The following is a 19,037-nucleotide window of genomic DNA, read 5'->3' on the forward strand; positions in this document are numbered from 1 at the left end:
GAGACAGCGACACAGAGAGAGACACAGAGACAGACACAGAGAGAGACACAGAGACAGAGAGAGACACGGGAGACAGAGAGCGACACGGGAGACAGAGAGAGACACGGGAGACAGAGAGAGACACGGGAGACAGAGAGAGACACGGGAGACAGAGAGAGACACGGGAGACAGAGAGAGACACGGGAGACAGAGAGAGACACAGGGAGAAAGACACGGGAGACAGAGAGAGACACGGGAGACAGACACGGGAGACAGAGAGAGACACGGGAGACAGACACAGGGAGAGAGAGAGAGAGAGAGAGAGAGAAGGAGACAGAGAGACAGAGAGACACACAGAGAGAGAGACATGGAGACAGAGACAGACAGAGACAGAAACAGAGAGACAGAAACAGAGAGACAGAAACAGAGAGACAGAAAGAGAGAGGGAGAGATAGACAGTCAAAGAGACAGACAAAGACAGAGACAGACAAAGACAGAGAGAGACACGGAGACAGAGAGAGACAGAGATAGAGAGAGAGACAGAGACAGAGACTGAGACAGAGAGAGACAGACAGAGAGACAGAGAGTGAAAGATAGAGACAGACAGAGAGACAGACAGAGACAGACAGACAGAGAGAGAGAAAGATAGAGACAGACAGAGAGACAGACAGAGACAGACAGAGAGACTTGATAAAGTGGTTTATGATATTGAACAGAGAGAAGGGAAACTCCCAGCTGCTCTGAACGGTGTAAAACAGTCATAAAAACGTTGACACACGATAGATGATTATGTGTGGGTGTAACATTGATCCTCACGACATCAAGGTTACCATTTGATCCTAATCTATGGCTCTCCTTGGATATGATTCATAACTAACCCGTAATAATCTGTAAATCCAATAGAGTTGGAGAGTCCTTGAAAGTTGCAGGTTTTTGTTTCACCCCACCACTAAAACTACCACTACCGCAGCTGAATGTGACCCAGAGCCCCTCCCTTCATGTAGCTATGACCCCTTACCTGCTGGGGGCTCCAGTGACAGGCGGTTCTCCTGAGCCCAGCCCAGTGGGCGGAGCCTCACGTCGAGGTAGAACAGCCAGGTGTCGTGGGCGTCGTCTTGGAGACCTACATGGCGTAGGCGGAGCCTCCCACCAATGTTCTGGGTGACGCGGGCAGCCCAGTAGAGGTAGGGGTCAGTGAGGTCCCGTACCTCCATCACCGAACCCTCCACAATCAGATCCACTGTGTTCTTCCCCCTCAGAGCCTGAAGAGAAGGATGGGAAGAGGGAGAGGAAGAGGAGAGAGATGGAGAGGGAGGGAAAAAGGGAATTGATGGAAAGTATTCAAATCTGTGTGAACAGTGCCTTCAGAAACCCCTTGACTTCATCTACATTTTATTGTGTTGTAGCCTGAATGTAAAATGGATGGTGTCCCCCAGGGCTCAGTTCTAGGCCCTCCCTCTTCTCTCTATACACCAAGTCACTGGGCTCTGAAATATCCTCACATGGTCTCTCTTATCACTGCTATGCAGATGACACTCAGCTACTTTTCTCCTTCCCCTCTTCTGACACTCAGATGGCGACATGCATCTCTGCGTGCCTGGCAGATATCTTAGCTTGGATGTCGGCCCAACATCTCAAGCTCAACAAGACGGAGCTGCTCTTCCTACCGGGAAAGGCCTGCCGGTTGAAAGACGTCTCCATCACGGTTCACAACTCCACAGTGTCGCCCTCCCAGAGTGCAAAGAACCTTGCCGTGACCCTGGACAATACCCTGTTGTTCTCTGCAAACATCAAAACAATGACCCGCTCCTGCAGGTTCATGCTCTACAACATCCATAGAGTACGACTTTACCACACGCAGGGAGCTGTGCAGGTCCTAATCCAGGCACTTGTCATCTCCCGTCTGGATAACTGCAACTTCCCAAGCTCTACCATGTCACCCCGTTCCTTCACACAATCCACAGGCTTCAGGTCGAAGCTAGCGTCGCCTACAAGACCATGGTGGTTACCTACGGAGCAGCAAGAGGAACTACCCCTCCCTACCTTCAGGCTATGCTCAAATCCTACACCCCAACCCGAGCACTCTGTTCTGCCACCTCTGGTCTCTTGGCAGTCCCACCCATACGGGAGGGTAGCTCCCACTCAGCCCAGTCCAAGCTCTTCCAGAGCCAGCATCCCCCTAAATTTAGGACAACAGAATCCCTGCCCATATCCAAAAGCACCTGAAAGCCTACCTCTTCAAAGAGCATGTTAATCGGCTTCATGCATCGATGACGTCATCCCCACATTGACTGTACATACATATCCCAACCAGAAACCATGGATTACAGGCAACATCCGCATCGAGCTAAAGGCTAGAGATGCTGCTTTCAAGGAGTGGAAGACTAATCCGGATGCTTATAAGAAATCGACGCTATGCCCTTAGATGAACCATCAAACAAGCAAAGCGTCAATATAGGATTAAGATTGAATCCTACTATACCGGCTCTGACGCTCGTTGGATGTGGCAGGGCTTGAAAACTATTATGGACTACAAAGGGAAACCCGGACGTGAGCTGCCCAGTGACGCTAGCCTGCCAGATGAGCTAAATGCATTTTGTGCTCACTTCGAGGCAAGCAACACTGAAGCATGCATGAGAGCACCATCTGTTCTGGATGACTGTGTGATAACGCTCTCGGTAGCCGATGTGAACAAAACCTTTAAACAGGTCAACATTCACAAAGCCGCTGGGCCAGATGGATTACCAGGACGTGTACTCAAAGCATGCGCAGACCAACTGTCAAATGTCTTCACTGACATTTTCAACCTCTCCCTGACCGAGTCTGTAATACCTACATGTTTCAAGCAGACCACCATAGTCCCTGTGCCCAAGGAAGCAAAGGTAACCTGCCTAACCTACCGCCCCGTAGCACTCACATCGGTAGCCATGAAGTGCTTTGAAAGGCTGGTCATGGTTCACATCAACAGCATCCTCCCAGACACCCTAGATCCACTCCAATTCGCAGATCCACAGATGACGCAATCTCAGTCGCACTCCACTATCTCACCTGAACAAAGGGAACACCAATGTGAGAATGATGTTCATTGACACCAGCTCAGCGTTCAACACCAATGCCCACGAAGCTCATTACTAAGCTATGGACTCTGGGACTAAACACCTCCCTCTGCAACTGGATCCTGGACTTCCTGATGGGCCGCCCCCAGGTGGTAAGGGTAGGTAATGACACATCCGCCACGCTGATCCTCAACACTGGGGCCACTGGGGCGTTCTCAGTCCCCTAATGTAGTCCCTGTTTACTCATGACTGCACGGCCAGGCACGACTCCAACACCATCATTAAGTTTGCTGATGACTCAACAATGGTAGGCTTGATCAACGACAACGACAAGACGGCCTATAGGGAGGATCTCAGAGAGCTGGCAAGGACAACAACCTCTCCCTCAATGTGAGCAAGACTAATAAGCTGATCGTGGACTACAGGAAAAGGTGGGCCGAACAGGCCCCGATTAACATCGACAAGGCTGTAGTGGAGCAGGTTGAGAGTTTCAAGTTCCTTGGTGTCCACATCACCAACGAACTATCATGGTCCAAACATACCAAGACAGTCGTGAAGAGAGCACGACAAAACCTTTTCCCCTTCAGGAGACTGAAAAGATTTGGCATGGTTCCCAGATCCTCAAAAGGTTCTACAGCTGCACCATCGAGAGTATCCTGACCGGTTGCATCACCGCCTGCTCGGGATCTGACCGTAAGTCATTACAGAGGGTAGTGCGAACGGCCCAGTACATCACCGGGGCCAAACTTCCTGCCATCCAGGACCTCCCTCTGCAACTGGATCCTGGTGTCAGAGGAAAGCCCATAATTGTCAGAGACTCTAGTCACAGCTTCTACCCCCAAGCCATAAGACTGCTGAACAATTCATAAAATCGCCATCGGACTATTTACATTGACAACCCCGCCCCTCCCTTTTGTACACTGCTGGTACTCGCTGTTTATTATCTGTACACTTCAATCCACCTACATGTACAGATTACCTCAACTAGTACCCCTGCACACTGACTTGGTACCGGTGCCCCCTGTATATAGCCTCGTTATTGTTATTGTGTTACTTTTTATTATTATTTTTTACTTTAGTTTATTTGGTAAATATATTATTAACTCTTCTTGAACTGCACTGTTGGTTAAGGGCTTGTAAGTAAGCATTTCACGGTAAAGTCTACACTGTTGGTTAAGGGCTTGTAAGTAAGCATTTCACGGTAAAGTCTACACTGTTGGTTAAGGGCTTGTAAGTAAGCACTTCACAGTAAAGTCTACACTGTTGGTTAAGGGCTTGTAAGTAAGCACTTCACAGTAAGGTCTACACTGTTGGTTAAGGGCTTGTAAGTAAGCACTTCACAGTAAAGTCTACACTGTTGGTTAAGGGCTTGTAAGTAAGCATTTCACGGTAAAGTCTACTTAAGGGCTTGTAAGTAAGCACTTCACGGTAAAGTCTACACTTGTTGTATTCGACGCATGTGGCAAATAAAGTTTGGTTTGATTTTAAAAATCCCCCATCTTTTTAGGATAAAAATAAATGGAACAGAGCTAAGCACAGGCCAAATCCTAGAGGAAAACCTGGTTCAGTCTGCTTTCCACAGACACTGGAGACAAACTCACCTTTCAGCAGGACAAAAACTTAAAACACTAGGTCAAATATACACAGGAGTTTCTTACCAAGACGGCATTGAATGTTCCTGAGTTGCCTAGTTACAGTTTTGTCTTAAATTGTCTTGAAAATCTATGGCAAGACTTGAAAGTGGCTGTCTAGCAACGATCAACAATCAACTTGAAGAATTTTGAAAAGAATAATGTGCAAAATTTGTCAAATCCAGGTGTGCAAAACTCTTAGAGACTTACCCAGAAAGACTCACAGCGGTAATCGCTGCCAAAGGTGATTCTAACATGTATTGACTCACGTGAATACTTATGTGAATGAGATATTTCTGTATTTCATTTTCAATACATTTGCTAACATTTCTGAAATCCTATTTTCCCTTAGTCATTGTGGGGGTATCGTGTGTAGATGGTTGAGACCAAATATAAATGTAATCCATTTTTGAATTCAGGCTGTAAGGCAACACAAAACGGAATAAGTCAAGAGGTGTTAATTCTTTGACGGCACTGCATGTGTGATTTGGTCTTTGAGAGGGAACTGGTATTATCTGGGGTGAAACTTCAGCTTGACATACAGAGCTCAACAGATCAGCTGAAGCTCTAAATGTGTTGATGGTTAATACACGGGTGTCACCTACGCATACACAGTCTCATTATCTCTCTCCCTCGTTCTCTCCGTCTCGTTCTCCGTCACACTCCCACCGAGACAGTACTCACCCCTTCCAGGAGGTTTGCTGGTGCGGTCCGTGAGCCAGTCAAGTCCTGGATGAGAAAATCTGTCCAGTCACTGTACTTCTCCTTGATGGCTACGAGACAGAGCAGAGGAAGAGATAGACGGTCAAAAATACTGTACTGTGCAAGTGAAACCATACATGACAATGCATTTACATATATTTGCACCAGGCTAAGCAGTGAACAACAGTGGAAAACAGTTAGATACAGAGCACTACAGTATAGAGCAGTCCACATACGCAGGTGTTTAGAGAGATACAATGGGAGCATGGTAGAAAAAGGCAGGCATGAATGAACACACACACACGTATCACCCTTTCCAGAGCCATTTAAATGGTTAGTTCCTTGTCATTTGCATAGGACATGTTTGTTTACTCCACTTTCTGTTTCCCACAGTGCAACAGTAGGGATGTTTAATTCATGGTGCATTGTGGGTCTTGATTTTACTTTGACTCCACGCTGACTAGTGACTTCTCAAAGACAGGCAGAAACTGCTTCTCCGATAGAAATCCCCGAACACACTTGTAGGCGATGTCATGGTGACACTGGCTAGCTAAGATCACGCATAGAAACACTCCATCAGGTTTAACAGTCGTCTCGCATCGAACTGAGCATGTGCAGGCCGTCAAATCAAAAGGCATTCCTTTGATATAAAGTTGTTATTGACACAAATGTTCAATGTTTCAGTTTGTCACTTTCACACGGTAATATGTTCAACTACTTAAGAAATTGGCTCGAATCGAGGTTGTGCCTTTAGATTTCAAGAAAATGAACAACTAAGGCGGGGGTGTCAAACTCAAACAGCGCAAGGGCCATATTGACTTGTAGTGCTAGTATACAGTTGGTATGGAAGCGGGCCAAAATTAATTGACAATCCAAGTCATTACGTTATTATTGTGTTTGACACACAATTTTTCAATTCTCCCATTGACTTATCAAACCCCAAAAACCGGCCTGGTCTGCTTGGTTGGTTTCGCAATTGTTTCCGGAAGTCTTGTGATGTTTAGAAGCTCTGTGGTTTAGAAACTCTGTGGTTCTAGTAAGTCACACACACACACACACACACACACACACACACACACACACACACACACACAAAAAAAAACTAGAGTAATCTATTTTTAAGTGATGAGTTATCCACCCCTCTCCAGAGACATCTAATGCTCTAGGTTTACAGTCACCAATTGGACGCAAAGATTCTGAGAATATCTGACTAATCGGGGAAAGGTGACATGAGTCACAGTAGAACGACTAGTGGCCAGTAGCCCAAATCATGGAGTATTACATCGCTACATGTTATTAAGCCACGCCACACTTAGAAAACAAATAGAATCATTCATTCCTATGGGAGAGAACAGAGGTATTTTTCCCTCATTTTATATTCTCTCATTGGCATATTCTTCTGAAGCCAGATTTAGAGAAACAGTCAATTCATTTTCCTACAAACAAATCACTGTCTCGGGACATGACCGATCCTTTTTCCATACATGGTGCAAATAATGTCCCTCTGCCCCAGTGCATCTCTCCACACCACCCCTGGTTAATAATAGTGTTTTTTCCACACACACACACTGCTCCTGTTGATCTCCGGTGTGCAGAAATAGATCAACTATTTTTACAGATCCTGCTAGATTAGTCATCAAGCCATTTAGAATAGGCCACAGTGCAGAATGCAGGCTGCTGCTTCGGCATCTGAACTTCTGCCCATCCCCCCCTCTCTCTCCCTCTCTTTTCTACCTCCTCGGCCCCCTCCGGTCCAGAATGTAGTTACAGTACTAGTTTGCATGTAAATTATATATTTGTTCCTTTGTCTTGCCCATCCTCCAGGCGATAGACACGGAGGCAAATTCTGACTTCCACAAAACAATAACTGCATAATTTACTTAGAAAAGGGGAGAGGGGGTTCTCTTCAATCTTTCATTCTCTCTCCTCTCCTCTCCTCTCCTCTCCTCTCCTCTCCTCTCCTCTCCTCTCCTCTCCTCTCCTCTCCTCTCCTCTCCTCTCCTACACTGGGAGACATCCAAACAAATATCCAACATACCAAAAAAATATCTGATTTGCATATCCAACAACAAGCCATTGTGTAAACAGACAGTGAAGGCTAATTCAAAAGCGTATTTAAGATAATCAAAGCGATTACTAAAATAACAAGTCTGGCCTGTATCATGGCAGGGAGGGATGTTTTCATCTGTGATCACAGCAGTACAGCAGATTCTAATCAGGGCTAATGGGACCAAATTAGACGATTTATTCTCAGTCTCACACAGTGAATAATATCTAGTGAGTATTATTACAGTGGCATAGTAAACCACACAGATACAATACCTATCTACCAAGTCTTGTAAGACTAAATTAATAGTATAACCACAGACCCTAAATCAGGCTTTAATATCTACCAGTAACAATCTAGTAATCTACTGCTAGTACATAAGTACTCCATTGTTTCACCAGGTGGGTTGGCGACAACAAACTACCTTTTAGAAAAATGATCAAAAAACTCAAAGTAGAAAGACAAAAATCAACAGCAGAGATACAGGTGAATGTTATTTATAGTCAGAACTGTAGCTCAATAGTCACTGAATGACAGCCAACAGGATAGACAGACACCTCTCTGCTGTGATAGGCTAAATCACGTGTAGGCGTTCTACAACGAGGGAGACGCCCTAGCTAGTTAACGTAAAGCCATGTTGATGAGAAGTCAGGAGTGAATAAGAGACAGCCATGGAATATGAATGAACTCAGATGTGTTTACAGTAAGTGCGGTGAATTTACTTCCCCAGGACGTAAGGGGTTAAGAGTGTGTGTGTAGGTGGGGTGGGGCGTTTGTAAATGGCAGCAATAATGACATGCATGGCTAAACTTAATATCACCTGGGCTAGGTAGAGAACAAGACTGGCCCACACTAAATACATCCAGCACTAGTTACATAATCATTATGAAAAGGAACACAAGCAAATGAGATTGGAGATGGGACTACATAAACACTACACTACACACCAAGTAAATACAAAGCGGTTGCAAATCAGGTGGTGGAGATGGGGAGGATGGGTCATTTGGGTATCAAATCAGTCCTGGCCTGCTCTTTCTGACTGCCTAGTGTTAGTTAGTTGGCTTGTCTTTAACCAGGTTGATGTGTGTGTAGTCCTTCCTGCCAACTAAGGATTAATTCCTGCACTATTAAGGACAGAGGCAGGTCAAGAGTGTTCACACACACACACACACACACACACACACACACACACACACACACACACACACACACACACACACACACACACACACACACACACACACACACACACACACACACAGAGAGAGAGAGAGAGAGAGAGCTGTGAAGTAGGCCTGAGCCGCATCTCAGTGCCTTCTCTCTAGCAGGTACTGGCAGGAAGGAGTGAGTGTGGTGAATGCATTATGCAAATGACCTCGGTGGGGTTCTGAGAGCAGCGCTGTTATCACATGACTAAACTTGTGATTCCTTCAAAGCTCCTGACACACACAAACTTTTGTGCGAATTTTTAAAAAAAAGTCAAGCGTAACAATATTTCGTTGGAACCACTACTCTCTGTTTATAATCTATGCATAGTTACTTTAATTCTACCTACATGTACATATTACTTCAATTAGCTCGCACATTGACTCTGTACCGGTACATAGATAAGTAAAAAATAAAAGTAACAAATAGTTAAAGAGCAGCAGTAAAGAAAATAACAATAGTGAGGCTACATACGTATACGTATGTAGCCTCACTATTGTTATTTTTTTTTACTGCTGCTCTTTAACTATTTGTTACTTTTATTTTTTACTTATCTATGTTTTACTTAACCCTTATTTTTATTCAAACTGCATTGTTGGTTAAGGGCTTGTAAGTAAGTATTTCACTGTAACACCTGTTGTATTCGGGGCATGTGACAAATCAAATTCGATTTGATATGAAACAAGACAGGCTGAAGCCCCACCCCGTCACTCAACAGGGAGGCAGCACACGGACAGTTTCTCCACGCTGTGACTGTTTCCCTCAGCATGTCACTCAACAGGGAGGCAGCACACGGACAGTTTCTCCACGCTGTGACTGTTTCCCTCAGCATGTCACTCAACAGGGAGGCAGCACACGGACAGTTTCTCCACGCCGTGACTGTTTCCCTCAGCATGTCACTCAACAGGGAGGCAGCACACGGACAGTTTCTCCACGCTGTGACTGTTTCCCTCAGCATGTCACTCAACAGATTGTTCCAAAACAACAACGATGCCGCTTTCCACATAGCTTCTAAATATGAATCCCCATGTCGTTTTCTCTATTGTCGTAATAGTTTGTGAATCTTGCTCTTTGCAAAACGCCAGTTAGTCTGAAGGAAACTCATCGCTAATGTTACCTTTACTTAAAATGCACTAGCTAGGGCAAAGCAAACACATGCTGAAACATGAGGTGAAGGAGGACAACAACAAGACTCAGGATCTCGTCACGGTATCTCTGTGCATTCAAATTGCCAAAATGCCATTGATAAAATGTCCGCAGCTTATGCCTTCCTATACCATAATACTATATACCATAATACTATATACCATAACCATACCACCCCCATGGTGCACTGTGTTCACAACGTTGACATCAGCAAACCGCTCGCCCAGTTGAAACCAGTGGCCATCAAAGGTGAGCATTTGCCGACTGAAGTAGGTTACGACACCAAACTGCAGTCAGGTCAAGACCCTGGTGTGGAGGACGAGCACGCAGATTTGCTTCCCGAGACAGTTTCTGACCGTTTGTGCAGAAATGATTTGGTTGCGCAAACCCACAGTTTCATCAGCTATCTGGGTGGCTGGTCTTAGACAATCCAACAGGTGAAGAAGCCGGATGGGGAGGTCCTGGGCTGGCATGGTTACACGTGGTCTGCGGTTGTGAGACCGGTTGGACGCGCTGCCAATTTCTGCAAAATGACGTTGGAGTCAGTTTATAGTAGAGAAATTAACATTAGATTCTCTGGCAACAGCTCTGGTGGAAATTCTTGCAATCAGCATGCCAATTGCACACTCCCTCAACTTGAGAGATCTGTGACATTGTGTTGTGTGCACATTTAAGAGTGGTGCTTCTAACTTTAAGTTAGGCGCACCAGTGCTACCAATTAAAAATATAAATGTAGAGTCCCGCATGCACGCACGCACGCACACACACACACACACACAGGTAATTCTGGAGTAGGAGTCCTGGTGAATTCTGTGAATGTGTTGTAGAATGTGCCGAGCAGGCAGAGTGTCAGCCGTGTCTAGACAAGCTAAGATCCTAGGCTGAGACACCTGCTGTCTAGTGGAAGACTGTCAGAGAGTTTAATTCTGGTAGTACACACTAGTGGAAATGGAAGGTGATAGACACATCCTGATCTTGAGAATACCGGTGCTAGGGTAAAAACAATAATGGGTCATTCTTGAATTGTGGTGGTAAATGCGGTTGCTTGAGTTTGGCACCATTTAAAATTGATTTAACATGACAAACACGTTTTATTTAACTGCTATTTATTAAGAAAACACACTCAGTGGCCACTCCATTCACAAAAATGGTTCGCTCCTACAGACAGTGAGTCACATGGATGTGGCTTGCAATATAAAGCAGGCAGACAGGCATCCATTTACGTTAGAATGGGAATAACTAGTGACCTAAGCGACTGAGCGTGGTATGATCATCTGTGCCAGAAGCACTGGTTCTAGGTTCTCAGAAACAGCCGGCCTCCTGGGCTTTTCACGCACGGCTTTGTCTAAGGAGAATGGTGCGACAAACCAAAAACATCCAGCCAGGGGCAGTCCTGTGGGCATCAGCTCGCTGATGAAAGAGGTCGATGGAGAACAGCAAGAATGGTGCAAGCTAACAGGTGGGCCACAAACAGGCAAATAATGGCGTAGCACAACAGTGGTGTGCAGAATGGAATGCACAACTCGTCGACCCTTGTCACGGATGGGCTTTTGCAGCAAACCACACTGGGTACCTCTCCTATCAGCTAAAACCAAGAAGAAGCAACTCCAGTGGGCATGGAATCCCGGTCCCTGTTGCGTCATGCTGATGGCAGAGTCAGGATTTGGCGTAAGCAGCACAAGGAAAAGAAAAGATACTTTAATAGAAAATGACTCAAGTAAAAGTGAAAGTCATCCAGTAAAATCCTACTTGAGTAAAAGTCTAAGTATTTGGTTTTAATTATACTTATGTATCAAAAGTAAATGTAATTGCAAAATATATACTAAGTAAAAGTATAAATTATTTCAAATTCCTTGTATTAAGCAAACCAGACAGCACCATTTTCTTTTTTCTTTTACAGATGACACTCAGACATCATTTACAAACGAAGCATGTATAGGGAGTCCGCCAGATAAGAGGCAGTAGGGATGACCAAGGATGTGCTCTTGAATTAGACCAATTTTCATGTCCTGATAAGCATTCAAAAGTCATTTTGGGTGTCAGGGAAAATGTATTGAGTAAAAAGTACATCATTTTCTTTAGAAATGTAGTAATGGAAAAGTTGTCCAAAATATAAATAAAGTAAAGTACAGATACTAAAAAAGTAGTAAGTAGTACTTTAAAGTATTTTTACTTAAGTACTTTACACCACTGACACACATACACACGTTCCAAAGTTATATTCTGAACTCTGCCCCACTCCCCAGTTAAAACAGAGCCTATAAACAACAGCGAGACTGACTACCACAGAATGTGTGTACATTGGTCCTTTATACTGAAACACATCTATTTGTATGCATTGTAGATACTACTGGGGGCTAGCAAATTGGCTTGTCCCACTGGTGATGTGCAGAGGTGTATTGCCATGGTTGGAGATTTAGAGATAGATAGATAAGGCTATTATTTTGAACAATGAACAAATGTATTAAATATTTTGTGTAGATCAACAAATACAAAGAAGGCCATTAAAATACCTTATTTTTTTAAACTAGTATAATGTATGTCCAACAGTTTCATGTCATTGGTGTTACCACCTTGAAAATCATTGATTACAAGGACCTTGAGCATTCTCTCCAGTGGCAACCTGTTATCGGGGACGGGTCTATATATTTTAAGTATTAGCATATTAGAATGTTAGATTGTCATACATTTGAGAATTCCATTAATATGCCATACAACTCTCCTTCCGTGGCCTCCAACTGCTCTTAAATACAAGTAAAACTAAATGCATGCTCTTCAACAGATCGCTGCCTGCACCTGCCTGCCCGTCTAGCATCACTACTCTGGACGGTTCTGACTTAGAATATGTGGACAACTACAAATACCTAGGTGTCTGGTTAAGACTGTAAACTCTCCTTCCAGACTCACATCAAACATCTACAATCCAAAGTTAAATCTTCCTATTTCGCAAGAAAGCATCCTTCAATCATGCTGCCAAACATACCCTTGTAAAACTGACCGATCCTCGACTTCAGTGATGTCATTTACAAAATAGCCTCCAATACCCTACTCAATAAATTGGACGCAGTCTATCACAGTGCCATCCGTTTTGTCACCAAAGCCCCATATACTACCCACCACTGTGACCTGTACACTCTCGTTGGCTGGCCCTCGCTTCATACTCGTCGCCAAACCCACTGGCTCTAGGTCATCTACAAGACCCTGATATGTAAAGTCCCCCCTTATCTCAGCTCGCTGGTCACCATAACAGCACCCACCTGTAGCACACGCTCCAGCAGGTATATCTCTCTGGTCACCCCCAAAACCAATTCTTCCTTTGGCCGCCTCTCCTTCCAGTTCTCTGCTGCCAATGACTGCAACGAACTACAAAAATCTCTGAAACTGGAAACACTCATCTCCTTCACTAGCTTTAAGCACCAGCTGTCAGAGCAGCTCACATATTAATGCACCTGTACATAGCCCATCTATAATTGACCCCAAACAACTACCTTTTCCCCTACTGTATTTATTTTGCTCCTTTGCACCCCATTATTTTTATTTCTACTTTGCACATTCTTCCACTGCAAATCTACCATTCCCGTGTTTTACTTGCTATATGGTATTTACTTCGCCACCATGGCCTTTTTTTTGCCTTTACCTCCCTTATCTCACCTCATTTGCTCACATCATATATAGACTTATTTTTCTACTGTATTATTGACTGTATGTTTGTTTTACTCCATGTGTAACTCTGTGTTGTTGTATGTGTTGAACTGCTTTGCTTTATCTTGGCCAGGTCGCAATTGTAAATGAGAACTTGTTCTCAACTTGCCTACCTGGTTAAATAAAGGTGAAATACATTTTTTACAAAATTAATAATTTGGTGTGTCTAAATACAGTGTCACTTGATGTTAGTCAATGTATATGAAAGGAAATAACATGAGTAAAATGATGAATCATATCACGGTAAAGTATTTTAAAAGTATTGGCGACCTGAGAATTTGCGGACTCCATTTCCTAATGGACATAACAGGTATATTTGATGTTACCAAAATGCCATGCTCAAATGCCACTGTAATTCAAGAACCCCCCTAATACAGATAGAAGTGTGCTGGCCTCACTTCTATCATCTATCCCTCCAAAATAATAGGTGGGGGAGAGGTGCAGAAATGGGGAAATACAGGGGGGCATGCAGAAAGACAGGGGGTGGGGGGAATAACAATCAAACAAACTCTGAGGCAACTTCCTGTAAGCTGACAAGGAGGAGGAAAAGGAAGCACACATGCAACGCTGAGAAGGTTAGTGATATGCAGAATCCTTGGGACGTCCCAACCCTAAACCCAACCCCAAACCCAGCCTGAACCTAACCATAACCAAAACCCTAGCTAACCCTAACAACTGTTTTAAACGTCAACTTCAATGGGGTGACGTCAGAGTTGGATGCCCCAAGGATCCAATTTAGACTTTTCCTTGCTGAGAAGAACTAGCAGGCAGGCAGGCGAGATCGTCAGGAAGACTGATAGGGCTGCTTACCTTTTCTTAGGTAAACGTTATCTGAGAAACAAAAAGAAATAAAGGTAACTGTAAAATAGAAACACACACACGCACAAACGCACACACACACGTTGCTTGGCGTGATGCAAGAGGCTTGATGACAAAAACAATGACGGGGAGAATCACTGTTATTTGAACAATTATCATATCAAGGAGAAAACATTTTATTTGATTTATTTTACCTTTATTTAACTAGGCAAGTCAGTTAAGAACAAATTCTTATTTTCAATGATGGCCTAGGAACAGTGGGCTAACTGCCTGTTCAGGTGCAGAACAACAGATTTGTACCTTGTCAGCTCGGGGATTTGAACTTGCACCCTTTCATTTAGTAGCCCAACACTCTAACCACTAGGCTACCCTGCCGCCCCATGAAAAGGAAAGGTTGCCTTCCACTGCCCCCTGTTCCTGTTCTGCAAATACATGAGGTCTACCAGCCCTATTCACTGAGGCGCATACAGTAGCTAGTAAACACACATACACTCACACCAATAGTCTGTCCACCTCTCATGCAAACCCTTATTATAGACAAGGGTTATTATATAACCCATAAACGCAAAATCTCTTGAGTCAAATCTAAACGAGAGTGTGTGCGTGCCATGGTGTGTGTCAACTACCCAGTCCCTTGGGTGTCATCTAGCCCACTAAACACGCATGGTTATTACAGAGTCCATTTCATTGCCAGTCCCCTCAACCCATCAGCTCTCTGCCAACACGGAGATCCTCTGTGTCTCGTGGCCACTCATGCTCCAGTGTGTGTGTTAAAAGGTCAATTAAAGCTACATAAAAATCTAGCACATTTTATCCCCCACTGCTGCAGTTTCTATAGGTCTATTATATATATTTTTATACTGTCCTATTTTTACCCCACAGTGAGATTTGCCACCCGGTAAAGATTGCAGTGTGAAAAAAGGTCAGGTAGAAGCAAATTCAGCATAAATAAATCAAAACTCTGTTATGGAGGTTGAGTCATGTGGATGAGATGATCCGGTGTGAAAATGCCTCTTCTAGAACGGCCTATAAAAGGAGGATCAGATGATAAATAACAGACAGGATTTCTTTTTGACAAACTTTGGAAATGGGTGAAACAGAAGGATCGGGGGTGGAAGGGAGAACGTCAGGTTAGCTAGAGCATTAGAGGTGGAGAAAGGGTGACTTTCAGTATTTACCGTGGCTAATATCACATGAGGTTAAATTGAGTGTGTGCGTGTGTTTGCGTGTGTTCAACAAACTAAACAAGCTAAATAAACAATCACTTTATGAGCAAACGTCGTGTTCATCCCAGTCCACCTTGAATTAAAGTTGCTAAATGTATTTGGGTGTCAGTTGTGTGTTTGACTAAACAGAGCAGTCAGCTGTTGTGTGTTCGCTGACAACGCAGAATGAGCCCACACTCTTATTGACTCACATGGGCTGGGCCAGGGCAGGGTAGAGTGTCATAACAGGCTGAGACTGTGTGTGTGTCTTGGGATAGGGTGCACTGTGTCTGTGTGAACAGGTTTAATTGGGGTATCTAAAAGCTACAGGTGTTGTATTATACTAGAAGGTCAGGTAAAGTCCAGCTACAGGTGTTGCATTATACTAGAAGGTCAGGTAAAGTCCACTATAGGTGTTGTACTATACTAGGAGGTCAGGTAAAGTCCACTACAGGTGTTGTATTATACTAGGAGGTCAGGTAAAGTCCAGCTACGAGAGTTGAATTAGACTAGGAGGTCAGATAAAGTCCAGCTACGGGTGTTGTATTATACTAGGAGGCCAGGTAAAGTCTACTACAGGTGTTGTATTATAATAGGAGGTCAGGTAAAGTTCACTACAGGTGCTGTATTATACTAGGAGGCCAGGTAAAGTCCAGCTAAAGTTGTTGTATTATACTAGGAGGTCAGGTAAAGTCCAGCTACAGGTGTTGTATTATACTAGGAGGTCAGGTAAAGTCCAGCTACAGGTGTTGTATTATACTAGGAGGCAAGGTAAATTCCAGCTACAGGTGTTGTATTATACTAGGAGGTCAGGTAAAGTCCAGCTACAGGTGTTGTATTATACTAGGAGGTTAGATAAAGTCCAGCGACAGGTGTTGTATTATACTAGGAGGTTAGGTAAAGTCCAGCTACAGGTGTTGTAATATACTAGGAGGTCAGATAAAGTCCAGCTACGAGTGCTGTATTATACTAGGAGGCCAGGTAAAGTCCAGCTACGGGTGTTGTATTATACTAGGAGGTCAAGTAAAGTCCAGCTAAAGTTGTTGTATTATACTAGGAGGTCAGGTAAAGTCCAGCTACAGGTGTTGTATTATACTAGGAGGTCAGGTAAAGTCCAGCAACAGGTGTTGTATTATACTAGGAGGTTAGGCAAAGTCCAGCTACAGGTGTTGTATAATACTAGGAGGTTAAGTAAAGTCCAGCGACAGATGTTGTATTATACTAGGAGGTTAGGTAAAGTCCACTACAGGTGTTGTATTATACTAGGAGGTTAGGTAAAGTCCACTACAGGTGTTGTATTATACTAGGAGGTCAAGTAAAGTCCAGCTACAGGTGTTGTATTATAATAGGAGGTCAGGTAAAGTCCCGCTACAGGTGTTGTATTATACTAGGAGGTCAGCTAAAGTCCAGCTATAGGTGTTGTATTATACTAGGAGGCGAGGTAAAGTCCAGCGACAGATGTTGTATTATACTAGGAGGCCAGGTAAAGTCCAGCTATAGGTGTTGTATTATACTAGAGGCCAGGTAAATTCCAGCTACAGGTGTTGTATTATACTAGGAGGTCAGGTAAAGTCCAGCGACAGGTGTTGTATTATACTAGAAGGCGAGGTAAAGTCCAGCTACAGGTGTTGTATTATACTAGGAGGTCAGATAAAGTCCAGCTACGGGTGCTGTATTATACTAGGAGGTCAGGTAAAGTCCAGCTACAGGTGTTGTATTATACTAGGAGGTCAGGTAAAGTCCAGCAACAGGTGTTGTATTATACTAGGAGGTTAGGCAAAGTCCAGCTACAGGTGTTGTATAATACTAGGAGGTTAAGTAAAGTCCAGCGACAGATGTTGTATTATACTAGGAGGTTAGGTAAAGTCCACTACAGGTGTTGTATTATACTAGGAGGTTAGGTAAAGTCCACTACAGGTGTTGTATTATACTAGGAGGTCAAGTAAAGTCCAGCTACAGGTGTTGTATTATAATAGGAGGTCAGGTAAAGTCCAGCTATAGGTGTTGTATTATACTAGAGGCCAGGTAAATTCCAGCTACAGGTGTTGTATTATACTAGGAGGTCAGGTAAAGTCCAGCGACAGGTGTTGTATTATACTAGAAGGCGAGGTAAAGTCCAGCTACAGGTGTTGTATTATACTAGGAGGTCAGATAAAGTCCAGCTACGGGTGCTGTATTATACTAGGAGGTCAGGTAAAGTCCACTACAGGTGTTGTATTATACTAGGAGGTCAGGTAAAGTCCACTACAGGTGTTGTATTATACTAGGAGGTCAAGTAAAGTCCAGCTACAGGTGTTGTATTATACTAGGAGGCCAGGTAAAGTCCAGCTACGGGTGTTGTACTATACTATGAGGTCAGGTAAAGTCCACTACAGGTGTTGTATTATACTAGGAGGTCAAGTAAAGTCCAGCTACAGGTGTTGTATTATACTAGGAGGTCAGGTAAAGTCCCGCTACAGGTGTTGTATTATACTAGGAGGCCAGGTAAAGTCCACTACGGGTGATGTATTATACTAGGAGGTCAAGTAAAGTCCAGCTACGGGTGTTGTATTATACTAGAAGGTCAGGTAAAGTCCCGCTACAGGTGTTGTATTATACTAGGAGGCGAGGTAAAGTCCAGCTACATGTGTTGTATTATACTAGGAGGTCAAGTAAAGTCCCGCTAAAGTTGTTGTATTATACTAGGAGGTCAGGTAAAGTCCAGCTACAGGTGGTGTATTATACTAGGAGGCGAGGTAAAGTCCAGCTACAGGTGTTGTATTATACTAGGAGGTCAGATAAAGTCCACTACAGGTGATGTATTATACTAGGAGGTCAGGTAAAGTCCACTAAAGGTGTTGTATTATACTAGGAGGTCAAGTAAAGTCCAGCTACATGTGTTGTATTATACTAGGAGGTCAGGTAAAGTCCCGCTACAGGTGTTGTATTATACTAGGAGGTCAGCTAAAGTCCAGCTATAGGTGTTGTATTATACTAGAGGCCATGTAAATTCCAGCTACAGGTGTTGTATTATACTAGGAGGTCAGGTAAAGTCCAGCGACAGGTGTTGTATGGTACGAGGAGGTCAGGTAAAGTCCAGCTACAGGTGTTGTATTATACTAGGAGGTCAAGGAAATTCCAGCTACAGGTGTTGTATTATACTAGGAGGTCAGGTAAAGTCCACTACAGGTGTTGTATTATACTAGGAGGTCAAGTAAAGTCCAGCTACATGTGTTGTATTATACTAGGAGGTCAGGTAAAGTCCCGCTACAGGTGTTGTATTATACTAGGAGGTCAAGGAAAGTCCAGCTACATGTGTTGTATTATACTAGAGGCCAGGTAAATTCCAGCTACAGGTGTTGTATTATACTTGGAGGTCAGGTAAAGTCCAGCGACAGGTGTTGTATGGTACGAGGAGGTCAGGTAAAGTCCAGCTACAGGTGTTGTATTGTACCAGGAGGTCAGGTAAAGTCCAGCAACAGGTGTTGTATTATACTAGGAGGTCAGGTAAAGTCCAGCTACAGGTGTTGTATTATACTAGGAGGTCAGGTAAAGTCCAGCTACA

The 19,037-nt window shown here is 43.9% G+C and overlaps 1 protein-coding gene across 5 annotated transcripts in view; it reads right to left on the reverse strand.

Annotated features, from left to right (window-relative positions):
- Positions 1-19,037, reverse strand: part of LOC139393160 (scm-like with four MBT domains protein 2) — a 117,641-nt gene that overhangs the window by 24,297 nt on the left and 74,307 nt on the right. For all 5 annotated transcript variants that reach the window (XM_071141558.1, XM_071141555.1, XM_071141556.1 and 2 more), the window contains 3 exons: positions 14,280-14,300; positions 5,351-5,439; positions 998-1,241 (listed from right to left, as the gene is read on the reverse strand). In XM_071141558.1, coding sequence (XP_070997659.1) covers positions 998-1,241; positions 5,351-5,439; positions 14,280-14,300 — 354 coding nt within the window. The remainder of the gene's footprint in view (positions 1-997; positions 1,242-5,350; positions 5,440-14,279; positions 14,301-19,037) is intronic.

The sequence above is a fragment of the Oncorhynchus clarkii genome, chromosome 33, assembly GCF_045791955.1.
Source record: "Oncorhynchus clarkii lewisi isolate Uvic-CL-2024 chromosome 33, UVic_Ocla_1.0, whole genome shotgun sequence".
In the NCBI taxonomy this organism is placed as follows: domain Eukaryota; kingdom Metazoa; phylum Chordata; class Actinopteri; order Salmoniformes; family Salmonidae; genus Oncorhynchus; species Oncorhynchus clarkii.